The sequence below is a fragment of the Sander vitreus genome, chromosome 11, assembly GCF_031162955.1.
Source record: "Sander vitreus isolate 19-12246 chromosome 11, sanVit1, whole genome shotgun sequence".
Classification (NCBI taxonomy): Eukaryota; Metazoa; Chordata; class Actinopteri; order Perciformes; family Percidae; genus Sander; species Sander vitreus.
In genome coordinates this window covers 8764610-8777684 of record NC_135865.1, presented here as the reverse complement: position 1 = coordinate 8777684, position 13075 = coordinate 8764610, and the positions used below count along the sequence as shown (strand labels likewise).

Genomic DNA, 13075 nt, shown 5'->3' with positions numbered 1-13075 from the left:
GTGACATTTTAAAATTTAGAATTTATTTAGAATAGTATGGCCTAAATCTGCTTTCAGCACCACACAACTTCAAACAACACCAACACCTCCAGCCCCAACATCTGTGTTCCCTTCCTTTCCTCTCTCTCCAACACAGGCAGAGACTTACCAGCCATAGGACAGAACCCAAAGCGCTGTTCTGCATCATAGTCTGTTGTGGTCCCGCACCACTTCATGCCGTCTCTACGTCCATCTGCAGTACAGTCAGTGTAGTTTCGGCCATTATAGAGGTAGGGGAACTGGCACAGAGCACCGTTAGAATTACCGCCTCGGGTTGCCACAATTACTGTTAAAAAATAAATAAATAAAAAAAACATATAAATTGTAATCACTATGAGTTATCAATATATCAATATCCAAACCCCAATAACGCTCCTGTTTTTACATTTGCATGCAACTAACATAACCACGCTAGGCTAGCTGCCTTTTCCCCCAAGATAAATCTAGCAAGTGTTAACGTATCTGAGAAGATTTTTCTCAAGAAAGACTTGCCACTGTTTGTCTTTCTGAATAGCAAAATGAAACAGTCTACTCTCTTTTTTTCGAATGTCAAAATGATATACAGTACTGTTCGGTACACCAGTGTGTGTAACATTAGAGCATATTAGCTGGACCATCTGCTCACCATTCTTCTCTGTACAGAAAGAATATTTCTGGTCTGCCTCATAGTCAGAGGAGGTGGAACACCAGAGCTGTCCATCACTGCGTCCATCCGAGATACAAGAGTGGTAGGTCTTCCCCTTATAGACAAAGGGAAACACACAGGGCTGACCTCCAGAGTTGCCACCATACACTGGAGGTGGTCCATCTGTGTGAAGACAGAAGCACACACAAATACAGTAAATATTACTAAAAAACATATCCTTACAATTATGGCCACTGTTGATGAATGCTGTGAATTTGTAAAGACAAGGACATATCTCTTACCCCACTGTTCACAGCTGACTCCATTGCCAAGACAGGTACAGATCATCTGCTTGGTTCCCTGGTTCTTCATCCAGCGCTGGCCGATGAAGTACGACAGTCCTGCATCTGTCCGACAGGGTCCCTCCTGGGCATGCTCAGGCAGAGTGGCAGGCTGGTAGACTGCAGGCTGGATGTTAGTGATCACACGAGAGCCAGTGCCTGGAATGTAAAGTTGGATCCAGGTCAGGGGTAGCTATGTTATCACATGAAAACATCCCAAATTAAAAGATTAAGTGATAATAGTAACTCAAACATAACATTTTAATTAAATTAAAACAAGAATAAATATCTCTCAACATGCAACTGTCACTTGAAGAAAAAGTCTATACATGACTTCAGCTGAAACAACATAGTTATGTGTGTTATACTGTATAATGTACACAATGAAATACATATCTGGCTTTTATTTAGACTGAAAGAGGACTGCACAGAGTTATTAACATGTTCCGTTTGAGTTTTTTGCTGTCCCTGAGTCACAACGGGCATACATTTCTGTCTCACCCCAATAATCACTTTAAGCACATTTCTCCCACTGACTTTCCCATGATGATTTGTTCCTCTTCATTTCCCTGTTCCCCTTCTCTCTTTCTCATGAGCTCATGGTCATGAGTTACAAGACACATCTTTCTCACTTCAACACTTGGACACTAGGCACTTCTTATCTCTCCCTCCTCACAGCATCTGTTTTTGGTATACATTCTTCTCTCCATACAGAGACCAGGAGGAAAGAGACGGGGGTATTATCATTTCTCACCCAGGCCAGTGGTGTGAAGTGAAGCATGTCGCTCACACTTCCACTCCCCTCGGCCGTTCCCTGTGCAAAGACACTGGAGCGAGTGGCCTCGGGCGTCTGTCTTGGTCCAGGTATCACCAATACGGTAGGAGTTCTGAGTATCCTGGTCGTTACAGCGATCTAGGCATGAGAGGAATTAATTAGAAATAGATGGAAACTGTGAGACAGCAACGTGGCCCTTTTGGGTGGGAAACATTTAGGTTAATGTGCAAGAGTGCACGTTTAAAAGCCTGCAGTGGTTCTGTGGGGAGAAGTTCCTCCTGGCCTCCAGCTGTTTCCATCGTTGTGCCTTGAGACTTTGTTGATAACATGCATGATAACAATGTATTGATTACCTCCACTACAAACGTGCAAGGCCACCCTGAAGTCTTGCATGCGACAGCAAGCCAACAGGGGAATAACATTCCGTTTCACCCGTTACATCAGCCAGCATCATTAAGGATGCAAGTAATGGTCTTAATTGGAAACACAACTGGTAAACAATTCCTTAACAGCCTGTTAAAATCGTCCAACAAATCATAAGATACACTGTTAGCTAGAGAGTAGGAAAAAGGAAACATACAAAAACTGGGGAGGTGATAGTTCGATAGATGGAAGAAATAAATCAAGGTTTTTTTTTACTTCTGGAGGTGCATGTGATGCGTCCGCTTCCCTCTCCCAGACAGGTGCAGTCCACCACCATCCATCCCTGGTATGGCTTCTCCCATGTCTCCCCAACAACATATGATGTTCCCGCCGAGTTGTCATAGCAACGCTCAGCTGCAGGTAACAGAGACTCATGAGCTACTAAAATCTTTTGTATGAAACACTCAATACAAAAATACCCTAAAAGTTAAGTCTATTTATTAACCGCCTGTAAAACATAAGAGAATGAATAATAAATAATAATGATAATCCATCATCCTAAATTTTCTGGCTAACTAAATCAGCCAGTTTTCCCATCAGGTAAATACAGCCGTATGTTAGTCAGTGGCTGTCTGAATGACTCACCGACAGGTTTGCAGGTCCACTCTCCCTTGCCATTACCCAGACAGACACACTCCAACATGTAGCCTCCCGTTTCGTGGGGTCTCCTCCAGGTGTCACCGATCTTATATGAAGCCCCACCCTCATGACAGCGGTCTGGGTTGATAGAAGGGAAAAAGGATGATTTTAGACAGAGATCCATATGCCTGGGTGCGTTTGCACAAATAGAAATCAAAGGAAAAGAAACACACACTCAGACATTTCTCCCATTATCTAACCACCCGGCTAAGTGCTAACAGCTGCACAGCACCAGTTGCTAATCAGCTGTGGAGAACATGGAGATTAACCCGTTTACTGGCCTCAGTCTGGAAGACCAGGATATACACAGAAACACTTGAGCTAGGATGTTTGGTCTGGGGTTAGAACAGTTAATGGCAGTGGGGCAGCTCCTTGTAGAGCAGGCACTCACAGAAAACACACACACAAAACACAAACTTACTGCCGATGGTGCAACTGATCTTGCCCTTCCCTGATCCAATACAGGTACAGTCCCAGATCATGCCATCCTTGGGTCTCTCATAGGTTTCTCCCACATTATAGGACTTCTGGTTGATCTTATCAAAGCATGTTTCCTCTGCTGGAGAGAGAAAACAAAGGAAAAGGGTTATGTTCTGTGTTTTTGTTAAAGGATGAGGGAAATTAAGATGGACTGGTGAGGGAAATTATGCAAAAGATGTGATTTCTGGACACAGTTTAAAAATGAATGAGACCAATACACACATACTAACCTTCAGGTTTGCTTTTACACTTGATGCCAGCGATTCCATGGCAGGTACAGACCAGAGTACTGCCCAAATACGGCCGTTCCCACTGATCATTAATACCATAGAACTGACCATTCTCTCTACAACCATCTGACAGGAGAGGGGGGTGGGGGGAAAGAGAACAAAAACAAATACAGCTGATGAGACTTTGGTACCAGCTAGAATCAGGCACCAGGAGGTCAAATAAAACGCACCTCCTCCCTTTGCTCCTACACTTAAAAACACACACAGTGTAGGGAAAATGTGAGTGAAAGAAAACACTCCACCCTCACACACCCACAAACACTGTACCTGCTTACCATGTCCTTCAAAATGGAAAGACAAATGAAGACACTGGAAAATGGGCTATCCCTGACCATAACTACAAATCACAGACCAGTAAAACACAGACCAGTATCAAAAGACAAAGGTTTTTGCTATCCCAAAAAAAGCAAACCCTAAATAAGAATAAACACTTTATTGTGGGACAAGACTCCACCCATGTCAGTGAAATTGACCCTGGATGTGTTGACTTGACTTCAAAGGCCCCCAGGGCTGAGTAATAAATCAGTTGCACAGAGTGGAGAATTATAGCCACCTTTAGTCCCCCCCCTCCCCCTCACACCAGGCATGTTCTTTGTTAACATCTCATGACTTATTTTTCAACTTTAAAAATTGAAAGAAGAAAGACTTTTTTTTTAATTCTTCTCTCTCTCTCTCTCTCTCTCTCTCTCTCTCTCTCTCTCTCTCTCTCTCTCTCGTCAGCATTCACACACGGATGAAGTTGAGGAGATCAGAAATGTTGTTGGAGTTGAGGTTAATCCAATGACTCCAAAATCAGAGATCAACAATTATTTATGCTTGTTGTGGCGTTCAACCTCAGTCACAAACTAATATATGGGGTTCCCAATCGTTTTTATTGTAAAATAATAAAACACACAGGAGAGACTACAGGGACACGACCTGAAAAGAAGTGTCCTGTTAGGTATGACTTGACTATGTACATGTTGCTTTCCATCTCAACTAACATGTCAACACATGATCGAAATGAACTCTAATTTCATTATTTACCCTCAAACTCTCTGAAGTTCCGTAAGTGACCTCTGGTTAAGGAACAATTTACTTCTACACGAAATCAGTCCTGTGACTAATAACTTGAAATAACATAAAAAACACTTACCCTGAGAGACTGAGGGGACATGATGCTGCTGCCCTTGTCTCCGAGTCCTGCGCGTCCCTCTGGGCAAGCAGTTCACCGCGCTCCAGATACAGAGCGCAACCAGCACCCTGGCTATGGTGCTGCCGGACATAATGTGTAACGCAAGCCACTCAGCTATTGCATAAAGTGTTTACAGGTGCTCCTTGTGCAAAGTTTATTTCACTCAGGGACGGAGAGTAGTCGGTTCCAGTGCAACTCTTATTTTCTGCTGCGCTCCTACCTCCCAGATAACTCCGCTCCTCTCCTCTCTCCAGTCCGCGGCCCCAGTGTGCAGGTTACCAGTCTGTGGGAGTGATTTATCTGGGCATGGCTTAGTTTCAGCCGGAGGAGGGAGGTCCAACAAAGAGACCGACTACCCACGCAGCACGTACAAGAAGTTAGGCGGACAAACTTTTACGAAACAAACATGGTTACAAATTCCAGGTCATAAGCTCTTCCTCCTAATATTTTCTTTTTAAACCATAAGGTAAGACAAAAGTATTATTTTAGAAATACCATGCTTGTGTCCATGCAACCTGCAACACTGAAGTGGGCTTAATCAAACTTTAAAATGTCTTTGAAATCATGATCCGGCAACGCCCCATTAGCAGATTTGTATTACCCCACCTGGTTAAAACTGTAGGGCCCTGGCCCCTGCACATCTACTATACTGTATCTACTGTAAAGGTTCTGGGATTAGGACCCTGTTGGCCACAGGGGTGCATCCTCTACTCTCTCTCTCTCCCTTGAAATTTCATCCAGGGAGAAAATTAAAATCCACCACCAGTAAACTCAAACCTCCTATAATTTTACTGTTGTCTTAGTCACTTATACAACCAAATGCCCAAATTGTGTCTGAAGAGTCCCAGGTGTGCTTGACACATACATGACAATTCACTAGATTTGAAATACAATGTAGAACACAGTGTTTCTTTCACTAGAAGGAAAGCCTCTCCCACTTAATTTTGCACAAATTCATACCTACCATCAAATATCGAGGGGTCTGTGTCTTCATTGCTATGTGATATTGTCATTGAGTGTTAAGCAGCACAACATTGCTGCAAGGCGTTGATGCCATGCATTATATTGGCCTATAGGTTTTATACAGTCCGGGTAGTGATCTGCAGGAATTAGGTCAATGGCGTCATTGTCTGGAAAGTCTCCAGTAGCGTAAAGTTTCAATGTCTGAATGTCTTCTGTGAGCTGGCTAACGTCTGTAATGTGCAAGTCAAGAGATCAACTTTCTTCTTCTCTCTTTTACTCTCTCTGGCTCGCTCTCTGGCCTTTCTTATCAGTTGTAATCAGTTGATACTTTTCTCCTGTGCATGGATTGTTGTCACTGGCTCATTTTAAAAGTCTTTTACACCTTATAAAGCAAGAGGAGTGCTCTTCATCTGTCCCTTAGTGACTGTTTTGTTCAGAACTTCCATGTGTCGCTTAGTGGGAAAAACCTTGTGTACATTTAAAGTTTATTCATTTTTAGAAAAGCCACTTAGTTAGGCATTTGTGTTTGGTTTTGCAATTGGAATATTAATAATATTAATAAGGTTCCTTAAGCGTTATCCTTTTGTCCTTATTTCTCCATGTTGGTAACCTTTTCTGTTATATGTAATATAAAATAGTGACCACTTTGTAAATGGAAACCTACAGTAACGCTTCAATTTTGCCTAATCACTCATTTGTTTCCATTTTCCATGAGTGCAAACGTCATCCTAAGTCACAAGTTTAGTCACTTCTAGACATTTTTGAGGTTGAAACAGTCATATCATGGTGAGTCCCTAAATGTCTCTTCAATAACAGAAACAGTTGTTTTGTGTCCACCTTGGGGCAATGGATGCATCAGCCAAGTCTTTAAAATAAATGTCCCACGTAATGATGATGCAGACACTTTGATACAAACAAAAACAAAATCTTCAAGCAACCCGCTAGATCGTCGTTGACACTTACAGTACATGTAATGTGCGCTTCACATAAAGCACTTTCAGACCAATCCATTCCTGACAAAAATGAAAAACGGCACACTCGGTGTCATGATTTCCTCTGCGATGTCATGAGCTCAGCTGTTAGAGCAGTAAAACAGATTAATCCTCAGTCAGCCGGCAAATCAAATCAATCAAGCCATAGTGAAAAGGGAGTGCAGGCTCTCTAACTCGGGCCATGTGGGTTGTCTTATGTGTGTCAGGAAATCTACAGCACATTTTCAAGGTGTTTTGTGTTGGCATCATTTGGCTCTACCGTGACATTCGTGTTCACACCGTCTCTCATTGAGCATTTGTTCCGCACAAAATGATGCAGGAGGAAATTAGTTTGATATGCCATTGGACTCATCTGTTGCATTTTGTCCCATGCATGGGAAATCTGTTGGCTGGAATGTGGACATGCCATAACACTGTCTGTGGTTTCTTCTCTTTGAAACCAAGACAGAGAAGATTGGTAAAACTCAAAGACTCAACAATTGTATTCCTGTCTATGGGAATAGTAGCTCAGAGTCATTTTATTTAAAAGGATGCATGCAGGTCACCCTGAGTGAAGCCCTGCATTCACATTTTGTAAGGGTACATCACTTCTGAGCAGAGAAGCCCCATGTGTTTTCAGTTACAGACTTACAGTGTAAATGCAATCTGCTTGTCTGTCTGTCCACATATTCAACTAATCTTCCTCTGATAGTTAACAGTACTTTATGGTCTTTCTATCCATTCATCTCCTCTCCTCATCTATATATGGACATGTTTGTCTGATGGCAACATCACGCAAAGGTGAAGAGATGAAAAGGTCATCTGATACTACTGACCGCAGTTTTACACCTCAAGTGCATTTCTTATTATCCGTAGAGGCATTGACAATGTTGTGTTTCTGTGTTGAGCTTGAACTTAGAGCTCGTGACAACAGAAAATTGCTAAATTTGGACCGCACAGGGACAATCAGCCTCGGGCCTCATAGCAGAGGAGAGGAAGCTACAGCATGCCGTAATAATGAGGTAATCATATCAGTCTAATGTAGTGAGATAGTTATGTTACATTAAAATGCAGTTATCCACTGAAACCAACTGAAAGCGCTAACCACTAGATTTAATACTTCCACTGGGTAGTGGCTTGTTTTAGTGATCTTTGATTTTTTTCATACATACTTTGACATTCTAAGTTTGTCCAAAAACTGGGTAAAGTAGCTTTTTCACCATCATTTATTTACAAAAGTTCCTAGTTTTTTTTACTCCCTCACACGACTGCCCCCAAAGTGAAATCATTTCCCTGTGGTTACCATCTCTATACCACTTCAGCTACTGCAATGCCGGGATGAATGTTGATGAAGCCGGAAATCCCAGTTTAAAGCCATTATCTGGTTATTGTGCAAGCTCGCTGTGGCTGCACATATAAATATACAACATTCTTATGGTTATAAAGCCTGGTTTTAAGTGGTAATTTGCCATTAAAAGTGAATCACGCAAGATGGTCACAATGAAACCTGCGACAGTCATTTCCTGTATGCAGCTTGGTCACTGTTGAGACAGTCACAGACACAAAACAGACTTTTTCTCCATGTGACTTGAGCTTCTCTGCATTAAAGGGGCTGTACTTGATAATCAGAACAATAATATAGCAGCAAACAAATATTTGTTTTGTAAAGATATAGTGGAGTAATGGCGTCCTGATCAATACAAACGTAAAATCTGTCCTATATGGCTGTGAAACCTGGAAAACCAAATCAATCATCGATAAACTACAAGTGTTCATTAACAACTGTCTAAGATACATAATGAGGATTTGGTGGCCCAACAAGATATCAAATGTAGACCTGTGGAGACGCATGAACCAGGAGCAAATCCACATTAAAATCAAATCCAGGAAGTGGGGATGGATCGGTCATACACTTAGGAAGGATCTGAGGAACATAGCAAGACAAGCTCTGGACTATAATCCCCAAGACAAGAGGAAGCTAGGAAGACCTAAATCCAACTGGAGGCGGTCCACACTTGATGAACTGACCAAGACGGGGACCTCCTGGCAAGAAGTAAAGACCTTAGCGCAGAGGAGAGTGAGGTGGAGATCCATGGTGGACGGCCTATGCTCCCAAGGGGGCCAAGAGGATTAAATGAAAATGAAAATGAATAAATGAATGGTGTCCTGAACAGAGAATGAAGTCACACTCCCTCTGTGTGTTATAAAGAGCTTCACTGTTCTTTGAAAAAACGCAGGTATTTTACGTATTGGGGAACGGTCTATGAGAGCAGTATGGAGGCTATCCCAGTAGAATGCGGATTGGGCCGCATTTTTCTGTCCTAGCCCGGCCCGTATCCGACAGAGCAGTAACCGAACCCGGCCCTAGCCCGACAGGAATTAAGATATTTATGTCCGAGCCCGACCCGAGCCCGACACATTTAAAATCTTGTTTTTTCTCATACTAATGACACGTTTGTTTGTGTGGAAAGCCCGCTTTGATTAAGCAACTGTAGGAAGGCATTCGGAAATGTCAACAGATGAGCGCATCAGCGCACACGGGGCAACAAGCGCACGTTAACACAGGTGGGCACCTACATAATAAGCTTTTTTAAATTTAAAATGTTCAATGCCTTATCACGCTAATGTGACCGAGCCCGACCCGAACCCGAACATCATTTCTAAATATCTGTCCCGTCCCTAAATAACCCAGCCCGTCGGGGTACCCGGTACCGGTTCGGGTATCCATCCTCTATATCCCAGTCTGCTGGGGGTTTTTTGTATTTCAAGTACAGCCACTTTAAACCTTACACGGTGCTTTTGTTGTACAGCACATATAGTATATGATTGTATGAAACAATGTACAGATTTCTATGTATTTTATCCCAAGTAAACTTGGATTTAGCAGAAAGCCTGCAGACACTGGAACAGATACAGTCTTGTTTTGGATGTTTGGAAAGATCCTGAGAGAAAAGTGAGCGGAAGCGGTCAGAGAAAGTGCATGAAAGAAATTGGGTATTGAAAGTATTGAGTAAAGTTTAGAGAATTGTGAAAACCTTTTGAGAAACTTTCAGTTCAGATGGAGATATGAATAATAAGAGACAGTAGTGAGTGAAATAGAGGCGACGTGATTGAATGGAGAGTTGAGAAACTTTCGAAGAGCTAGTTGAGTTTTATGCTGATGTGTGGAAATCAAACTGTAACTTTGTGATTGCAACACACTCAGAATGATCATCCTGAGAAACAGGACAGCTGCGAAGTCTATGTACAGCTGCTGCACATTTTCATCCAACTTTTTCTTTCTAAGCCCCTCTCAAAATGTTACTTTTTAGGTGCTGTCTGACCTTACTGTATTTCTTTCTTCTCTCCCCCTTTCTAACTGTGGTTTAGCACCATGTGGTGTCCTTGCACTGAATAATTGGCCAATTCCTCACATATTATTGCAACATCCCAGAGCAGTCTCCGCTGGCTTGTTCTTCTCGTCTTACACTATTCTTTCCAGGCCTTCCTCTCATACAGTGTTTTCCATTTTTAAAATGTCTTGCATTCCTCTATCTGACCCCCTAACTGCATCTTTAATGTTCTGATGTGTCTCCATGTGTCCATTCCGTTCACTTTAAACACATTTAGTAGTATGTTTGCTGTCATGAAATAAAGGAAAGTACATTAGGTTTCTGCAAGAGACCTAGTTTACAATGCCATGCACTTTACCACAGTTGGTCTGTATTGTTGTGTCCAATTTCAAGGGGCAGCCTCTTTCTAGTCAAATTTGGACCATAGTATCCTCTATTTTTTCTAATGTTGTTGAACAGTCCTCATCTACTTAACTGAAAATATAATCATGTCACATAAAACAGGTCTTATGGAAGTCATTGGTGAATAGATTCCATTAACTTGACCAATGAAGATGCCTCGAATGGATGATAAAACAAGACTAAAGCTGCATCTCATGTCGCATAAATTGCATCCCCGACTCCTCCACTTGCCTCCCTTCCAGAAATCATGGGAGGAGAGAGGCAACAATGAGACGTCCTGTCCTCTGAAGAATCACATGAATTTGTCAGCTGTTTGGGCAAGTCCTTCAAGTGCACGGCTTCAAGGAAGGCTGCTCCTGTGTATACTTGGCTATAGCTCCTTGGTGATCCCTCCTTGATGCTTACTCCTCGCTCCTCAGGGCAGAAATAAGAGCTTTGAGACGGCCTTTTCAGGGGACAGAACAACTTCCGGTTCAGCCGAGGACCGAGGAGTCGAGGAACTATCAAATAAGGGACATCAAGACAATGGTAGCGGCTCTGTAAAGCTCTACTTATGCACAGCAGTGCCATACGCGGAGTTTGCGGGGGGGAGCACTGCAAGATAAATATAAATGCAATAAACAGTGAAATTTAATTGAGTGTTTCCTAATAATATTGCCTAGAGGAAGCATATATAAGGAGAATAGAATTAGTCCAAGCACTGAGCCTTGTGGAATGCCATGGCTAACTTTAGCGCACCTGGAGGATTTATTGTTAACATTAACAAATTGAGATCGGTCCGAGAAATACGATTTAAACCAGCTTAGAGCGGTTTCTTTAATGCCAACTAAATGTTCCAATCTCTGTAACAGGATGGTATGGTCAATAGTATCGAAGGCAGCACTAAGATCTAATAAGACAAGTACGGAGACAAGTCCTTTGTCTGAAGCACTTAGAAGGTCATTAGTAATTTTCACCAGTGCCGTCTCTGCGCTATGATGCTTTCTAAATCCTGACTGAAAGTCCTCAAATAAGCTATTGCTGTGTAGAAAATCACATAACTAATTGGCAACTACCTTCTCAAGGATCTTGGAGAGAAAGGGAAGGTTAGATATAGGTCTATAGTTGGCTAAGACATAGTTGCAAAGTATAGGACAAATTCAAATTGTTCTTGATGATGACGCTATAGGAAACGTCAGAGGATCACCGGACTTACCACAGTTCATCCTAAGGGGAGTATAAATGTTTCTACCACATTTCATGGAAATCTATAAAATAGTTGCTGATATATTTCACTCAAAACCACAAATGTCAAATATGGCGCTAAAGAAAATGTCAGGAGATCACCAAAGTCAGAAGGCTTCATCCTCTGGGCACCATGAAGGCCTGTACAGACGTTTGTGCCTATCCATCTAATAGTTGTTGAGATATTTCAGTCCGGACAATGCCTGATCAAAATTGCAACAAGAACGTTCTACTGGTACCTGCATAGTTAGCATTTGCTTTTTACATCGTCCATCAAGTTTAGGCATAAAAAATAATCAATTATAAACTTGTGCTATCATAGAACTTCCCTGGTTTACCCCCGAGATTTACCACAATCTCTGCAGTTCAAAGGCAACCTCCTGGTAGTGAAACATATCAGTCTTTATGAGTTGATGAGGACCGCCTAATTGCAGGATATTTTTTGTTTCTGTAAGGCAAGGGGTGGAAACCCACAATGATGCCATGGTGAAACATTTGGAAAAGAGAAGAAGAGAAAGAGAAGCCACGGGTTAAACTTTCAGTCTTGTGACATTTACACATTTGTAAGGAGGGATGGTAACATGATGAATCCAAATCTATCATATCTTTCACCCTGTTTAGTCATGTACTCACCTTTATTTTTTATGATAGTTGTGTCTCTGGTTCTGCTTTTGTTGAACCTGCAGTATTTATCTGTAGATCTTGCAGCACTCTACACCATGCACTTAATGTACAAAAAGGCTTACATACATGTAATTTATTAAAAAGTTGAAATCTACAAAAGGAAACAAATACATTTCTAATCTCTGTCAACATCTTTTCTGTTTCCCTCCCCCCCTGCTTTCCTCTCTTCTTCTTCCTCCTCCAGGGAGATGAGGTCACAGTCTGAGGAAAGATGGAGTGATTAGGAGTTCAGACTCCACACTTTTCTTCGCTGGATTAGTTCTGGATATCTTCAAAGCCATCTCAGTATTTGTAACTAGTCAGACCTGGTTTGAAATGTGGCATAAATCATTGTGCAACTGAATAGGCTAAGTTATTATCCTGTTATCTTTCATCCATTCGGTAGCCACTGGAGCAGCTACTGCCAACGTTTGTCTCTCAGCGTCACAGATGTTTTACAGAGGCGGTCTTTAAAAGATTAAGTTGCTCAGTAGTGGGTAATTGTCGTGCATGAGAACCCATTATTACAATACAAATAAAGGCAATTTGTTGATTTCATTGTTTAAATATTAAATGTTTTACTTACATTTATTTGTTTTAGCGGCTAATTTGGTGCAGATTTCATGGATGTTTGATAACTTAAGCTATCAAAAAGCTGTGAAATGCAAAGTTTTGTAATGGGTGCTGTCCCCTGGAGATTCTGATATCTTAACCCCCCCTCCTCTGTGTGACCT

At 41.9% G+C, this 13075-nt stretch overlaps 1 protein-coding gene across 2 annotated transcripts in view; it reads right to left on the bottom strand.

Moving 5' to 3' along the window:
• Positions 1–5047, bottom strand: part of fn1a (fibronectin 1a) — a 32963-nt gene extending 27916 nt beyond the window's left edge. Inside the window, exons 1-9 of one of the 2 annotated variants that reach the window (XM_078261537.1) lie at positions 4748–5047; positions 3553–3678; positions 3264–3401; positions 2789–2920; positions 2420–2557; positions 1760–1918; positions 967–1164; positions 665–847; positions 149–325 (exon numbers count right to left, since the gene is read on the bottom strand). In XM_078261537.1, coding sequence (XP_078117663.1) covers positions 149–325; positions 665–847; positions 967–1164; positions 1760–1918; positions 2420–2557; positions 2789–2920; positions 3264–3401; positions 3553–3678; positions 4748–4877 — 1381 coding nt within the window. In that variant the 5' untranslated portion in view covers positions 4878–5047. The remainder of the gene's footprint in view (positions 1–148; positions 326–664; positions 848–966; positions 1165–1759; positions 1919–2419; positions 2558–2788; positions 2921–3263; positions 3402–3552; positions 3679–4747) is intronic. The other variant, XM_078261538.1, reaches the window with a different exon arrangement.
• Between the last annotated feature and the right edge of the window lie 8028 nt (positions 5048–13075).